The sequence below is a fragment of the Mesoplodon densirostris genome, chromosome 6, assembly GCF_025265405.1.
Source record: "Mesoplodon densirostris isolate mMesDen1 chromosome 6, mMesDen1 primary haplotype, whole genome shotgun sequence".
Taxonomy (NCBI): domain Eukaryota; kingdom Metazoa; phylum Chordata; class Mammalia; order Artiodactyla; family Ziphiidae; genus Mesoplodon; species Mesoplodon densirostris.
In genome coordinates, this window is record NC_082666.1 from 1,957,827 (window position 1) to 1,974,550 (window position 16,724).

Below are 16,724 nucleotides of genomic sequence, written 5' to 3' on the forward strand. Positions count from 1 at the left end.
TGTGGCCGCGCTCAGCGCCGACCCTGCCCACCCTCCCCAGGCAGAGCCAGACCCCAGACGGCCAAGGCCCTGACCCCCGTGGGCCCCTGTGGGGTGGGAGGGCCCCCGCCGCAGTGGAGGCGTTGGGCAGTTATTTCCTCGGCCGAGGGACACAGACTCTGAAATCCCCAGGCCTTCAGGGCTGCTTGGCTGAGAGTCGGGCCAGGGCTCAGGAGCTTCCCCGGCCGCCACTCCGAGTCACAGGCCCAGAAAGGACAGGCTTCCAGGGCCGGGTGTGAAGGGAGGGGCTGGCGTGTCCCTTCCACCCCAGCTGTGTGTGCCTTCCAGGGACAGGGCGACCGGGCCAGAGTGGGAGAAGCTGCGGAGCTGGGGACAGAGTGTTCGGGGTCTGGTACATTGGGTCCTGCTGCTGCGAAGGACCAGGACTGCTCTGCGAGGCTGGGCCGCGGGTGCCAGGGGAGGGGCGTAGGCGCAGGTTAAGGCCAGAGGGGGCTCTGGGTCTGGGGAGGCTGGAAGGGAGAAGCCTCCATCAAGAAGGCGGCCAAGGCCCTGGGACACGTCCTAACCTGTGGACCAGGCACCCCCGTCGCTCTGGCGTCACTTCCCACTGCCTGACTGGGCGCCTGCCTTCTTTGGCTAAAGGGTCGTGAGTTGCGGAGGCAGTGATCGACCCTCCGGCAGGTCCTCGCTGCATCTCTCCTCCCACCCACGGTCCATGAGGGCTGGGCCAAGCCGGCTGGCGGTGACCCCTGCTGTCACTCTTAGATTGCTCCTGGGCCTCTGGGGCTGTACTCTGAGGGGCCACCCCGCCACTGCCCGCTGCTTGGCCAGGGCCCAGGGATCCCAGGAGGGTCATGGGCTGCGGCTGGGCATCTATCCTGGGGGGCTGGGCAGTGTCACCCTCTGTCCACCCAACCTGGCCCTGGGCCTCTGAGTGGGAGCTGGGTGGCAAACTCACCAATTGATCTCAGAGGATGACTCATTGAAGGTGTAATTCTGCTTCGGGCAGCCCCAGCTGTGGAGAGACGGAGCTGGCCAGCCACGGCCCCTCCTAGCACCGCCCCCAAAGGGACCAGACCCTTCCCAGGGTTGCCACGGGCTTAGGGTGTATGGGGGGCACACTCTCCCCAACCAGGGCCAGGACCCCACAACTCAGATAGGCGTCTGTATTCTAACACCTGGGGGACGAGGCAGCCTGCTTGCACCCTGCAGATGCTCTCGGAGGGTCTCTAACGGATGAGGGGCAGGCCGGGTGAGAACACAAGAGGGGAGCCCAGGAGAGAATGGGGATTCCACCTGGGCTGCCGGCAGAGAAAGGGCTGTGCGTGGCCAGAGATGGACCATGGACCACTCAGGGCCTCCTGGAGGCCAGAGCTGCCGAAACAAGGCTGGACGATGTGCGTGAGACACGAAGAGAAAGCCGAGCTCCTGCCCCGTGGTGCCGACTCCAAGATGCACGTCCTTAAGTCACTCCCGAGGACAAGCCTCCCCAAGCCATCTGGATGCCCATCACTGGGAGGGTGGCAGGGGCCTGGCAGACATGCTAGTTCTGCCCCAGATTACAAGCGAAGCCACGGTCACTGGCCAACAGGACCTCACTCTCACAGAGCCCCATGGTGACGGGCAGCTCCCTGCTCCTTTTTTCTCAACTGACCCACTTCCTCCTAAGCCTGAGCCTGTTGTTGTAAACTCAGTGCCCATAGAAGTCGCCAGCCACCCTCCCATCCATCCACCCACACATCCATCCATCCACTATCCTTACATCATCCATCCATACACCCTCTCATCCACCATTCACCCCTCCATCCACTCCTTTATCCACCCACCCATCCACCCATCCACCCACCTATGCATCCATCCATCCACCATCCTTACATCACCCACCCATCCACCCTCCTCTCATCCACCATCCTCCATCTATCCACTCATTTATCCTTCCATCCACCCATCCATCCTCCATCTATCCACTCATCCATTTACCCATTACCCATCCATCTATTCATCCCTCCATCCATCCACCCACCTGTCCATCCATCCCACGCATACATCTACCAGCCCCCTCACCCATCCATTCGCTCTCCCACCCACCCGTCACGTGCCAGGCGCTCTGCAATGAATACAACAGAGCCGGTCCCTGTAGATCCCAGATGCCTCTGGGAGTGGGAGAAGGTGGGATGAACCCAGGAAAGTGCTTTGAGAGTCAGAACCCTGGTTTCCTTCTCAAACCACCACGGTGGGATCTGTCCTCCCGCACTCCCGATGAAGACAGGAGGTCCATTCTCAGGAGTGGGTGAGGGTCTGGCCTGGGGAACCCGCTCCACTGCACGTGACGGGGAGGTAACTATAAGCTTGCACTGCGAACTTTGACCCCGGCCTCCTTCCCAGCTCAGCCTGCAGGACCCCAGGGGCCAGGCCTTACCCTGCAGGGAAGAGGGGAAGGATCTGCTCTGAGGAGCCGGGCAGACCCAGGGGACGGTGGTGACCAACTGGCCACACACCCTGACCGCAGGGCCCTCGGCCTCCGAGAGCCCAACCTTAGTGTGAGTGGCCAGACGCTTGAGGAAGTCCCTTCAACGCGAGCTCAGGGGAGCAGAGACTGAACAGAAGGGGGAACTGTAAGAAAGGAAAGCATTTCAGACAAACCCGAGGTGCTGATGGCAGGGCACCTGCAGGGGGAGCGACACTTGGAGATGAAGCGTTCTCGAAAATCAGAAAACACAAGAGCAGAAGTGAAAATCTCAACTAGAGGGATGGAGAGAAAGCTGGGGAAACCCCCCAGAAAGAGTAAAAGAGGGAAGCAGGAGAGAGGACCGTTCCAGAACCTTCCAGAATCCCACATCCGGGTATGAGGGAGTCCAGAGAGGCTCCCGGAGCAGATAGGGAGGTGGGCCAGGAGGGGCAAGGGGAACCGGGTGGAGCCCCAAGAAAGAGGCACACAGCCTCCCTGCACTGCGAGGCTCACGTCCTCCCCCCACCGAGGCCTGGCACCCCTGCCTGCCCAGCAGGAGCTGCTGAGGGAGCCAGAGACCCTTGCTGAGACCCCCCCCCGTGCACCCCTGGGCGGGCAGGGAGGGGGCATCCCAGACCCCCAGGGAGAGCTCTGTCCGGGTCCAGTGTGGCTGCAAACGCAGCCGTCGTCCACAAGGACACCCTTCCGCCCATGCTGAGCCGGCTGGTCGGCTGGAGCCTGAGGGTGGCGTCCTGGCCACGGCTCTGTTGGGGAGGGATGCTGGGTGGGGCCCCACAGGGGAAGGAAGGACTCCCCAAGGCCCTGGGCACAGGGACCGGGCACGGACCCCTGTGCGGACCCCATCGGCCTCTGTAACGGCAGAGGGCCCACAAGAAGGCCCAGCCCCGGGCCTGCAGGTCACCCACCATCCGATCCCCAGGGCCGGGTCGTCCAGCAGGACGCGGACGATGTACAGCAGGCAGGTCAGCAGCTTCAGGGAGAAGTTGAACAGCCGGATCCTCAGGCCTGTGGGGGGCGGGACGGTGGTCAGGGCTCCCGGACCGGCCGGGGTCCCAGCCCGCCCTCCGCCCTCTGCACCTGGGCCTCCGCACCGGCTGCTCCGCCAGCACTGACGGGGTGGCTCTGCTGGGCCGGCCTCTGAGAGGCTTCGCCCTGTCCCGCCTCACGGACGTGGTACAGAGGGCTCCCGGAGCTGGGAGCACCGGTGGCAGGGGGTGGGGGGAGCAACCGACAGACTGACGGACCAGGACCCACGGGCACCTCCGCACCCCATCCTGCACCCCAGGGGGCCAAGCTCCTGCTGGGATGCAGGTGGAGGTTACCCGCAGTGGGAGGGTGGGGCCACACGGAGGGGCCAGGGAGCCCCTCGGGGTGAAGGGTCTGAGGCGGTGCCACCCGGCTGCCGGGGGCGGCGGCCCCCACAGGATGGAACGTGGTGCGGGCCGGAGATGGGGGGCACTCCCGCCGCCCCTGCCCCCCCCCCCACGAAGGCCCCACTCACTGGATCTTTGGTTTTTGATGAAGAACAGCTTCAGCCTCTCCTTGAAGGTGTTCTCGTTGACGTAGAATTCCACCTGGACCCTGGAAGGCAGGCAGGAAGGCGTGGGCCCGGGGCCAGCGGGGGCTCCAGCCCAGAGCCCCCCACGGGCAGGCCCCTCCCTGCTGCCAGAGCCGGGGTCAGCACTGCCATCTCGGACAGAAGGCGCTGGGTGCCACGTCCCCACGTGCCCCCAGCGGACCTGCCCACCGGCTGCCGCCCTCTCAGTGCCCAGGGCCCTCCAGGCCCCGCAGAGGCGTATGCTCCCAGGCCCCCAGCCTGGGCTCTCACGGCAGCCACCAGGATTACACGTGGCCTGTGTGGCCCTTGGCTCAAAACATGCCCTATCATTAGTACAGAATGTTCCAGAAGCCAATGGTCAGCTGCTTTGTCTGGAGGCCCCTGGTAGTTATGCCTGCAGACTCGCTGCAGCCCGCGGGATGGTCGAGGCAGACAGGCCAGCAGTGGGCCCCCTCCCACTGAGGCCATTCCCTGGACGATCCCCAGATGCCCTGAGCCCCTGCCCGGGCCCCCAGCGTCCTGGGAACAGACCACAAGGACTGGCAGGAGTTTGCTGCCGAATGAGGAGGCGGGGTGGGGATGGCCCGTCTGGTCACTAGGGTTAACGTGGGACCCGGAGGCCACGGGCCGCTGCCCCCGCCTCGGCCGCGAGCCCGCTGTGGCCGGCATGCTGGCCAGGCGAGGGCTTAATGTTCCACCATAATGGAAACTCCAGTGTTGACAGCAGACAGGACGACAATGACCCTGTAGTCAGGTTCCCGCGGTGGGAATGGTCCAGCACCGCTTCCCTCGCCGGGTGGGGGCCCCGGGGCTGGGCTGCCTTGCTCTGGGTTGGCACCTGGCATCTGCCCCATGGCCTCCGTTCCAGGCTGCATCTGCCCCATTGGCAGGTGGGTCTCGGACCCCACAAGCAGCCCGTGGGCATCACTGTGGCCAGTCCTCAGCCCCTGACCAGACAGAGGCAGCAGGAGCCTGGGATTTGGGGCTTTGGACCGGAAAGGCCTGGTCCAGATGCCACACCCCGTGCCTCGCCTCCCCCAGATGTCCGGTGCAGGCGGCCCCGCCACCCTCAGGGATGCTGTGCGGGTGCGACAAGACTGTCCAGGTGAGGCAGCCGCTCAGCCACACTCTGTGTGAAGCCCGTGACACAGCAGGCAGAGGAACTGAACACCCTGACGGCAGAGCAGTGCTACCCAGCGGAATCTCGGGGGCTGCATGGAGGAGGTGGCGGTTGAGCAGATAGGATGCAGGACAGTGGTCCACAGGCAGAGGTGAGGTGCACGCTGGCCCAGGTCCCTGCTCCCCACCCCTACCTCCCTGTCGTCGTCCACCAGGGTGGAGGGCTGTGAACGTCCTCCCCCGCTGACCGGGCTCCAGCTCCTATCGATGCAGAAATTCATGCCGCGGTCACCTTGACAGTGTAATGGCACTGCTCTGCCTGCGGCCGGCTGCCCCAACATCTCCAAGAAGTGTTTAAAATATGCATCACTCCTCAAGCCTGTTCCAGGCACAGAGTGTGATACAGACTTGATGTGTTGGCAGCAGCCATCTGGACCTGCCCTGGTGATGGGCCCGCGGGAGGGGACTTGGGCAGAGCCCCAGCACCTCCCTGACCTTCGCCAGGTCGGGGGCCCTGGCCTGACCACAGTGGCCCCCACTGGTCACAGGGCTCAAGAAGGGCCCAGGGGGAGAAGCTGGTGGCGTGGGCCCTTCCCCACTCTCAGGTCCTGGTGCAGGGCGGTCAGCCAGGGTGGCAGGACAGGCCTCCCGCAGACTGGCGGGGTCCAAGCCCAGAGCCAGTGGTCAGTGCACCCCACTGCACACAGCATCCCAATACACCCACTGCACCCCAGCACACTCTCTGGCACCCTAGCACACCCACTGTACACAGCAGCCCAGCACACTCCTCGTGTCCCAGTATATCCCTGTGCACATCACTGTACCGCAGTGCACCCGGCGTACACTGCACCCCAGCACATCTCAGTGTATGCTGTACCCCGGTACACCCACTGTACTCCAGTATATCTCCGTGTACCCCACTGTACACTACACCCCAGTATACCCTACTGTATCCCAACGCATCCACTGTACACTGTACCCCAGCACACCCCACTGGACCTGAACCCCAGCCTCCTCTGCAGGTGCTGCCCAGAGCCGGGTCGTGGGAATCCCTGAGGGTCCCTTTGGGGAGTTGGTCAAATGCCTTCTCTCTGAAGGAGGGGCTCAGACAAGCTGGGCTGGGCCTGGGCCAGGTCAGGGGGTGGATGCCCCTCGGTGGTGCCCACGTGTCCAAGGGACCACTCCCCCACCGTCCTGCCCTGCACGGAAAAGCCTCAAGGAGGGTCCCCACCCCTCGTGCCCCTCCACTCGGGTACGCCCTTCCTGGCCCTCATCTGGCCAGCAAGGCCCAGCTCGGCCCGCGTGGCTGGTGTGCGTGGCTGGTGGCCGAGCCTCCCTCCTTCCTCCTCAGCCTCCCGGGGACCTGCCCCCCGTGCACCGCGCCCCCAGCCCGCATGCCTCTCAAGGCTGCTGCCCCCGGAAGTCCCCGCCCAGGCCCAGGGGTCAGGACTGCCAACCGGGACTGGTCATGCCTCAGACATGGAACCCGTCAGCCCCCTGCCCGGGCGGCTGTGGACACCCATCTGGACAGGCCCCCCCGGGCCCCGGGCGCTCTCCACACGGGAGGAGAGAAAGGGGTGGGGGGCGGCAGAGCCCGGCGGAGACTCGGCCCCAGGAGGTCGAGCCTGGGGGCCGGGGAAATCCACAGAGCCGCCTCCACTTCTAATTTTTCACGAGCTGTGGCTGCCCGCTTCTCACACCACAGAAAGTAAGTTACAAGCTTTCCATTTATGAAGTGCGGATGCAATGGGTGTAATTCAGCTGCAGGATGTGCTCTTGGCCCCGCAAGTTCCTGGGGGATGCAGCCACGCCGGGGTCACGGACCCTCTGGCCGGCAGAACCCCGCCCCTCCCCTCCCCTGCCTGCGGCCCCGCCTGTCTGAGCCTCGGCCGCCTCACCTGGGGCTCGGGTGGTGACAGGAACCGCCTGCCACGGGCGTCCTGAGGGAGCCTGGCAGGGCTGCCGTGACCGCGGAGAAGGTAACACGGTCCGCTCTGAGCCTCAGGTCCTCCCTCGTAAAGGCCAGGTAAGTGGTGGTTTTCAGAGAGAGGAAGAAGTGAGAGACGGCCCATGCCCGTGGCTCGGGCCCTGGCACCCACCAGCTGGGCGGTGCCAGCGATCGGGGCTGGACTTGCTCTGAGTCCGACTTTGGCCTGCACTGATCACTCACATCACCCGGAAGAGACGGCCCCGTGCCATAAACCCACGTGTATGGCTGCCGGTGGCACGTGGCTGCCGGCCACCAGCTGTGGCTTGAGGCCCTGTGGTAGCCCCATGGTGGAGCCGGTGACCAGGCCCACAGGAAGCTGCTCTGGGGAGCGGGGGAGGGCTGGAGGGAGCCCAGAGCCAGGAGCCGGCTGAGAGCTCACAGGGCGACGGCCCGGCAAACACAGCTTGAGAGCCCTGGGCGAGGGCAGACGAGGGGCCCACCCCGCCTGCACCCGCTCGCATCCATTCACCCGCCCCTTCGGCAGGACGCCCGGCAGGGAGGACGGCGCGCCGCACGGCCACTGCTGCCCGCAGCACTGGGCAGGCCTGGTCACGGGGCCCCGAGGCTTCTGAGAGCCCCGGCCTCAGACAGTCCCTGGGGTACCCCCTGGGGTTCGGCCATGAGACCCGAGGACCGGACAGGCCAAACCCACACCCTGTCCCGGGACAGTCCTGAGCCCTGCTCCCTTCTGTCCGTCATGGAGTGAGCAGCTCTCAGGCTGGCAAGGACAGGCATCCAGGCCAGGCAGCTTGAGGGCCATCTCCCCAAGCCCGGTCACAGGGCCTCTCGGAGGGGTCCCACGAGCCCCGTCCCTACACACATGGAAACAGAGGCCCACCCAGGCTGGACGCTGGCTCAGGTCACCCTGTGGTCAGAGGAGACAGGGCTCTGAACTCCCAATGGGGCCTGGGTCTCCCGAGTTTCAGGGGTGTAGGAGTCAGGTCCCAGCAGGCGGCTGTGCCCCATCCCTACTCGGCTTGCGTTCGAGTGGGCCCAGGCCCGCTGCCGGCGTGCAGGGTCTTGCCCATGCTGGGGTGGACCAGAGGAGGCCCCCTCGTGCCAGCAGAGCTGCTTGAACTCCACCCACCCCACACCAGGACCGGACCTGCCAGGCGAGGGCAGGTAGAAGAAGGGGGCTGCAGCTCTCCCTGCTGACCGGTAGGCTGACCGGCAGGCTGGGGGAGTGGCCTTCCAGGGACTCCTGGCAGGCAGCTCGGCACAGATGGTCTGTGCCGGGAAGCGGCAAACGCAGGGACAGGCGGCCAGTCCCGGTGGGAGGGTGGCCAGACACCAGGCACGCGGCTGTGGGAGGCCCACCCGCCCGGCTGTGCCAGCCTTGCAGTCACACGGGGCCAAGGTCTGGCGGCCTTCTTCCCGGTCTGCTGTTGCGTGCCGGCGGCTCTGCAGCAGGTGCCCGGGAGCTCCACGCAGGCGGCCACGGAGCCCCGGGCAAGGGGGAAGAGCAGGGCCGGGGCCCGACTGCCGACACCGAGGCCGGCTGTTCTGAGAATGGGCAGAGCCTGTGACCCGCCCAGGGGCCTGGACAAGGACAGGCACGGGTCCCGCCCTGCTCCCCGGGCAGCGGTAGGTCCCAGGGCGGGCGGGCAAGGAGCCGGGCAGGTCTGGGTTTGGAGGTGGGGCCTCAGGCGGACGGGCTGCCCTGCCCCAGCTGCAGCCTCACCTGTTGGGGCATCGAGGGCACAGGCTCTCCTGCAGCTCCTCCCACGGTACAGGCTGGGGCACAGGCCGCCCGCTGTCCCACGTCAGCCCATGGCCATACGCCTCCCCTCTACCAGTCAGCCCTCCCGGAGCCTGGCACACCGAGGAAAGCAAGGGCTCCGGGTGACCTCTCAAACCAACAGACGGCGCCGTCCTGGGCCTCCCCAGTCCGAGAGCGTCCTTGTACTGGCGCCTTGGCTCGGTCAGGGGCCCCGGTGAGCCCCCTTGGGCCTCCGAGGGCCCAGGGATGTTTGCTCTGCCCGTGACAATGCAATTCTGGGGCAGCAGGACCCCAGCCTCGGCCCCTCAGGCGGCTGCAACCGTCCACATCCTCCCACGGTCTCAGACCCACTCCTGGTGGGGCTGGGAGAGCCCTGTGTTACCACCTTCCCCTTCCTGTTACCCACCGCGCCACCGCTGGGGGACTGAGGCCCGGGGCAGCTCCCAGGCTCCTGCCGGCGGCGTTAACAGCGCAAAGCCTCGGGCTGCAGGGGGCGGCGTGGAGAAGCCCCGAGCGGGTGGTGGTGGCCAATGTCGACGGTGTTAATTAACGAGACTAAAAACCAGGCCCCAGTCGGTGGCCACACTGGACGCCGTGGGTGTGAGCAGGTGGGGGGCTCTTTCCCAGGAATGCCCCCGATGGGGCTGCTGAGGGCGCTTGGGTACCCTGACCTCAAAGCACCCTCTGCTTGACCTAAATCCTAGCTGAAGCCAGGAGAAGCCTGGCAGGGCTCACGGTAGGGCAGGCGAGCCAGGCGCCTGGGGGTCCAGATGGTCACCAGTGGTCACCTGTAGGCCTGTCCCCACGTAGGCACCACAGCAGGGGTCCCTGCTCCCTCCCGAGGGCTGTGGTCACCACCTGTGGGATATTCGCCTCCGGACACCCCCATTTCCTACTCCCCGGCTCCTCCCCAGGAAGCCCCACCCAAGGCCCAGCAGCACCGGCCGTGTCCCCGCTCTCACCCGGCTGCAGGGCAGATGGTGTGGCCGGAGCGGACCCTCCCCCCTGGGCTGGCACGGCCCAAGCTGCCCTCCCCCCGGGCCTGCCAGGGGCTAGGAGGCCACCTGTGAGCCAGGCACTTACTGAGACAGAGAGGAGTCCAGGCTGAAATCTTCCAGGTGAAGCCTGGGGACGGAATCGAGTGGACACATCAACGCGGACGGATGGACAGACAGAGGGCCTGGACTCCTGGACCAGGTGTGGGCAGGGACACATAGGGAGGACCCGGGCAGGGTCCAAGGGAAGCAGGGGTGCGCCCGTGCGCACACTCCCGACTGGGCCTGGCGGCCTCGGTGCCTGAGCAGCAGCACAGTGCACACAGCAGTGCCGGCACATGCGCCCCGCCCCGCCCCAGGCCGGGGAGACCGCACGCAGGATGGGCACCCGCCTGCGGCCAAGCGAGCTGTGCTCACCGCCCTGCTCGGCACTGAGCCTGCCCCAGGCCCTGCGCGACCCCAGTGTCCAGGAAGCCGCACTGTCGGCCCCCCTTTGACACCCAGGAAGCTCATGGCAGCAAGAGGCGGGCCCCACACAGGGCCACTGGCTGGACGACCTCTCCTGGGCTCCCCCGCCCTCTACAAGCCATTGCACCCCCTGCCCTGCCCCTCGGCTTCCTGGTGACAAGGCAGGCCAGTGATTTTAGGGACCCCCAGGGGCAACCCCTCTACTGGGCCAGCAACACACACCTGCTGCCCTTGGGGCGGCCTGGCCTAGGGCTCTACCAGACTGGCCACAGCCAGATGACACCAAGGTGGGCGTGGCCTGTGCCGACCTGGGAGGGAGGCTGGGAGGAAGAGGCTGGTGGGAGCTGCCAGACCGCCCGTGTCGGGGCGGGGTGGGGAGGTGGGCACAGAGGGTCTGCTCTTTGCTGGTGACGCACCCACCAGGGGCTGCTTCTCCGCAGAGGCTTCACGGGGCCTCTCTTTCAATCCCTAAAGCACACATCTTCCAGAAGGGAAACCAAGGTTTAGAGAGGATCACTGCCTCCCTGAGGCCACAGGCGGGGAGCGGGGAGCGGCCTGCCTGCCTGCCTGGGCAGGGCCCTCTGGGTGGGACCCCCGCTACAGCTCCTGGTGCCCGGGCGGGTGAGGTCTTGGGCGGGCGTGGTGTGGGGCTGGGCGCTGCAAAGAGCAGGGGAAACCTGGGCTTAACTGGGCCCAGATCCTGCGTGTTTATCCAGCTCAGGTTTCCTTTGGCCTGGGCGCTGCCCCCAGTGCTGAGTCGGGCGACAGCTGCACCCAGGGTGGCAGGAACCTGGCAGGGCCAGAGCCGGTCACAGCGGACCGGGAACTTGCTGAGAGCGGGTGAGGGGCGCCGGCAGGAGAGGACGGGGACCGGAGAGGGAGAGTGGCCCTGCTCCTGGAGGGGGCGGGCACACGAAGGTGCGGATCTGCAGGGGAGGAGGGGCGGGGAAGCCCGAGGGTCCTGGGGAGAACAGCAGGAGGGCAGGGCCGCGCTGGAGCCGCCGGAGGGGGAGACGGAGGAGGCGGCCACGCGCTGGGCTCAGAGCACGCGGGGAGGGCCGGCTCGGGCCCCCAGAGCAAAGTGCACCATTGGTCCTGGGCTGGCCAAGCCGGTGTTCCCTGCAGCCCTTGCTTCCCTGCCCTCCCCGGGCCCCGCGCAGTCCACAGAAGCCTGCAGGGCTCTGCACGCAGAGGCGGGGCCTGACCGCCGCCGCCCACGCCCGTCCTTGGTGGGCAGCCAGGCTCAGAGGGGCCGCCCTGAGTCAGGGCCCTGGGTGTACGGGCGCCCCCCAGCGGCCACTCTCTGCAGCTGCCACCCGGGTCTCCAGGCGATTTCAACGCCTGCCCAGGCCCTGCAGCACCTGCACGGGCCCCGCCCAGGCCCCACGCCTGACTGCACCCCGCGCCCCCAGGCCCCACCCCACCTGTGGGCCTTTGCACGAAGACCCCGCGGCTGGAGCTCCCCCTCTCTCCCCAAACCTTCCCGCCAGCCCAGCTCTGAGCGAGCCCCTCCTTGGATGTCCCCTCCGGGTGAGGGTCCAGGGTTGGTGAGGCCCGCCCCTGAAACTACCCCTGGGGAGGGCGAAGACAGCCTCCAGGCCCAGCTTATGGGCCTCGCCTACTGGGGGCCTCCCACTCCTCCGTCCAGGTCCTCCCCTCCCCTCCCCGGGGACCCTCTTCCTGCCCTGGAGTTCCCTCGACCTCTGCGCGCGGCCTCCGGCGGGACCTCAGAGCTCGTCCTGGCCTCTGGCCTCCACTCCTCCCCTTGCCCGTGTGGCCCCACCCAAAGCCACACCCACACAACGGTCCCCACTCCCCGGCCTGGGCTCTACCTCCCGGACTTCTCCCCGTGGCCGTGCCTCTAGGTACCCCAAACTCAGCCGTCCACGGAGCGCTCCCCATTCCCTGCCATGACTCCCCACAGCTCTCAGACCCCAGAATTCTACCTCCAGATCCTTCTGCAGCCCGTTCCTTCTCACCAGGGCCCCTGCCACGCCTTCCCGGCTACCCCCATGTCCCCTCCAGCAAGCCACCAGTGAGCCCCTCACTTGCCACACAACCCAAACCCTCGGGGGCGGGGCCTGCTAAGTAAGCCCCACCGGCCCCAGCTGCCCCACCCCTCTGCATCCCTCTTCCTTCAGCACACCTGGCACCTGGCTGGGACCTGAGCTATGCCTGGAAACCTCCTGCCTACACCTTCCAGTGGCTCTGTCCCCACCAGCCCGGGGCTCTGCAGGGGTGTCCCCCAAAGCCAGCACACTGCCCTGCCCTGCTCTCCTGCTGGCCCCTGGGCGACAGCTCTGGGCCTTAGCACCCTCACCCCATTCTGGCTCCTGGGGCACCTCCTCCCACACACAGCTGTTGGGGCCCAAGGACTCGTCTCTCAAAGGCCAGGGGGCAGCACACGTCCAGGGCTGAAAGCACCCCCCCTGCCACCAGTGGGGCCCCTGAACTCGGGCCCCAGCAGGCCAGCTTTGCCTTCCCTGGCCCCGACCTGAGGCTGGGCTCCTGAAGACTCAGCAGGAGGTGGGGGGCTGCGCTGGGGCCCCCCAGCAGATGTGAGGCTACACGGCAGCACCCCTGGGGGCATGAAGGGGCCCTAGCCGAGCCGTGACCCTCCGGGAGAGTTCCTTACACGGCCAGCCTCTCCCTCACTGGCTCTTTAGCTCCAAAGCGTCAAGCGATGGTCCTCATCACCCCCTCCCCCAGGTCACATTTCTAACTATCCCCCCACAGCGTCCAGGAGATGGGGGTGCAGTGCTTCAGGGGCAGGTGGGGGGGCGCCCTGGGCAGGGCCGAGGCCTCGTGGCCCAGCGAGCCCTGCCCCCGGCTGGCTCCAGAAGGCGGGTGCAGTATGCGGGCAGCCACAGGAGCTACGGCCACAGGCTCCCTCCGGCAGAGGGCACCCACCTGCCTGCTGTGGTTTTACTGGAATCTCTATCAGACTCGTGTTCCTAAGGAACAAAGCCTGCAAGTCGTCCTCTGCTCTGAAACCTGCCATGGCTCCCTACTGCTCCCGTCCAGAGCAAACTCCACAGTGTGCATCCAACGCTTGGGGAGAGGAAGCTGCAGGCACCAGCCCTTGGTGCTGCTGGGCCAGCTTTGCAGCTGCAGACACTCCCTTCACTCTGCAGAAGGAGGCTGACGAGGACCCTGAACCTCAGGGGCTGCAGGGGGACTGAGTGAGGCTGCTCACATGAAGGGTCATCAGCACAGGACTGGGGGTGGCAGGGGTGGGTATGGGAGGAGGGCTCCCTGGAGGAGGTGTCCCTGCCACCGCAGCTCCCATGCTGCACTGCGGGTTCAGATGCAGCCTGGACAGGACCTGCCATGCCTCTGTCCCTGCACTGCCTCTAGGAAGAGGATGGAGAAGAGAGGAATCTGGTCTCCAGGGCCTTGGCCGGCACTTGCCTCCCTCCTGCCCAGGGGATGCCCATCAGCTGCTTGAGGCCACCAGGCGTGCCCGTTAGAGGCACTCAATCTCCAGCCTTAGCAGTCTCCTCCGGCAAATGGGAATGACTGCTGGGCAGCGACCCCCAGGGGCGTGTCAAGGAGCAGGAAATGGGGTTTGAGGGTGGGGAGGGGCCCAGAAGGCATGTGGCCAGCAGGAGGGGCGGGGAGAGGCTCCCCAGGCACCCTTGGTCTGCCATCTGCCAGGCTGAGTCTCTGCCAACGCCTCGCCCCAACCCTGACACGGCACAGCGCCTCCCCCCACCGCCCCAGGCTTTGGCCCTGGCTGTTTCCTCTGCCTGGAAGCCCCTGCCCATCTCCCTGTGCTCCCCACCCGAAGGGCCAGTGCCCCAGGAAGCCCCGCTCTCCCTGCCCCGGCCCAGCCTGCACCTCCCTCTACCAGGCACAGGTTTCCGTGCCCACGACATGTGCCCACACCAATGGGTCTGATTCATCTCGGTTTCCCCCGCAGCATCTAGAAGGGCTCCTGGCACAGGGCAGGGGATGGCTAAGCATTAGCCCTGCAGACTGAGCCTGTGTCCTCACCTGTGAAATAAGGGTGTCGTGCTGCGCCGGTCCTCAAGGAGGGGCCGGACAGGGGTTGGCACTGCCCCTGCCTGGCCGGGGAACCAGGCTCCTGCACCTCAGCTGCCACTGGCTCCAGGCACCAGCCCCAGGGAGCCTGAGCCCTGATACACCCCAGCTCCCATCTGCTATGCAGCCTCCCTGGGCCTCACGCTGCTCACCTCTGAAGCAGGACACAGATGCTGGCCCTGCCTCCCCCCAAGTGGCTGCTGAAACCAACAAGAGTATGGCCTCCAGTGGGACAGGGCTCGGGCAGTGGTCACCAAGCCACCTGGCACAGCGCCCAGGTCCCCACTGCCTTTCTCCCCTCTGGTCTTATCTGCAGGCCCTCTGTGCTCAGCCTCTCAGAGCAGGAGGGAGCAGGGGTCCCACAGTCTCCCTGAGGCGGGCTGGAGACACACAGAGCGGTTGGGGCGCTTGGCTGGGGGGTCCCGAGGGAGATCTCGGCCGTCCCTCCCTTCCCGGGGCTGCAGGCAGCGCGCGCGGCAGGTGCAGCCCAGCGGAGCCCGTGCGGGATGCGAGCGCAGAGATGCAAAGCCCCTCCCGCGGCGCCCCGCGCCCCCGCCCCTACCTCTGGCCCACGTCGCTGCCTACGGAGCCCCCGCCGCGGGCCGGCAGCAGCGGGCTGAGCCCGTGCGGCTCCTCGGGGGCCGAGGCGCCGGCCGGGGCGCCCCCCGGGCCCGCCTTGCCCTCGGACGGCGAGCGCGGCAGCTTGGCCCGCGCCATCCTGCCAGAGCGCACGGCGGCGGCGGGCGGCGGGCGGCGGGTGGAGGCAGAGGAGCGGGCGCTACCATCTCCGCGCGCCGCCCCGCGTTCCCCGCGCCGCCGCCGCAGTGGAACGGCCGAGGGGGGCTGGGAAACTGGGGGCGGCCGGGCTCCCTCCCGCCGCTGCCCGGGGGGGCGCCCAGGCTTGGCCGCCTCCCCACCCCGGAGGCCGGGTGCCCAGAGGACGCCCCACGTGGGAGGGGGTCTTGGCGCCCCAGGCTTCAAGGGGCTGCCTTACAACGGAAGTAGTAGTAATAGTCATGCTGACGGTCACGGCGCTGGGAGGAGGGGAGGAATAGTAGCGCGGTGACAGCCGGTGGCTCTTGGCCGGTCACCTCCGCAGGCGGGGGCTGCTGGAGAGGGGAGCCTCAGCTGGGCTGTGGGTTCTGGGGACGCGGGTGGGGCTCCAGTTGGCCAGCCCAGAGCCACGCACACCTGCCAGCCCCTATCCCTGCTGCCCAGGTTGGGTGGGTCCAGCCCCTCGGTCAGGTGGGATATCCCTGTCCTCCCAACCGCAGGCACTCAGGGGCTGCCCTTTCCCCCCACTTCCTTGCCCCAGAAGCTTTCCGGGAGCCCATGGGGGTGCCAGGCCTGCCTTGATTCCTGCCACACAGCAGCCCTGTGTCATTCTGTGGGGGGACTGCTGGCTGGGTGGGGGTGGGGCAGGGGTGGGAACCAGGTGGAAGCCAACGTGTGTTTGAGGGTGGAACTAGCCAGGCTTCCTGGAGGACTGGATGGCGGGGGATTCAATCAGGGGTGAGGAAAGGGGTGGGTGGTGCCACCTGAGGTGGGGCAGACAGAGGAGGAGATGGCGGGCTCTTCCCAGACCTGTTCTGGACATTCTCAAAGTACACAAGACAACCATAGTGGATGCAGTGGAACATTATCCAGCCTTAAAAAGGAAGGTAATCCTGACACAGGCTACAACATGGATGAATCTTGTAGATATTGTGCTGAGTGAAATAAGCCAGTTGTGGGACTTCCCTGGTGGCAGATTGGTTAAGACTCTGCGCTCCCAATGGAGGGGGCCCAGGTTCGATCCCTGGTCAGGGAACTAGATTCCAATTGCATGCTGCAATGAAGAGTTTGCATGCCACAACTAAGGAGCCCACGAGCTGCAACTAAGGAGCCTGCTGGCTGCAACTAAGGAGCCCATGTGCCGCAACTAAGGAGCCTGTGAGCCACAACTAAGGAGCCCACCTACCGCAACTAAATAAATTACAAAATTAAATTAAATTTAAAAAAAAGAAATAAGTCTGTCACAAACGGACAAATCCTGTAGGATCCACTTATCTGAGGGACCTAGAATAGTCAAATCCATAGAGACAGAAAGGAGATGGTGGGGGCCCGGAGCTGGGAGATGGAGTTAGCGCTTAATGGGGACAGAGCTTCAGTTTGGGAAGATGGGAAAGATCTGGAGATGGATGTGGTGATGGTTACACAATAACGTGAATGTGCTTAAAGCCACTGAGCTGGGTGCTTCAAGTGGTTAAGATGGTACATTTTTGGTATATTTTACCACAATTCAAATAAACATTTTTTTAAAAAGAAGCAAGGAAGGCAGAGAGAGAAGAAAAAAAAGGGGGGATAAAGAGAGGATGGAC

At 66.0% G+C, this 16,724-nt stretch overlaps 1 protein-coding gene across 1 annotated transcript in view; it reads right to left on the reverse strand.

Annotated features, from left to right (window-relative positions):
- The window catches only part of KCNT1 (potassium sodium-activated channel subfamily T member 1), a 40,226-nt gene extending 24,844 nt beyond the window's left edge, over positions 1–15,382 (reverse strand). The window contains 6 exon segments of the mRNA XM_060101523.1: positions 959–1,015; positions 3,376–3,475; positions 3,972–4,051; positions 14,927–15,119; positions 15,122–15,257; positions 15,260–15,382. Coding sequence (XP_059957506.1) covers positions 959–1,015; positions 3,376–3,475; positions 3,972–4,051; positions 14,927–15,119; positions 15,122–15,257; positions 15,260–15,382 — 689 coding nt within the window.
- Between the last annotated feature and the right edge of the window lie 1,342 nt (positions 15,383–16,724).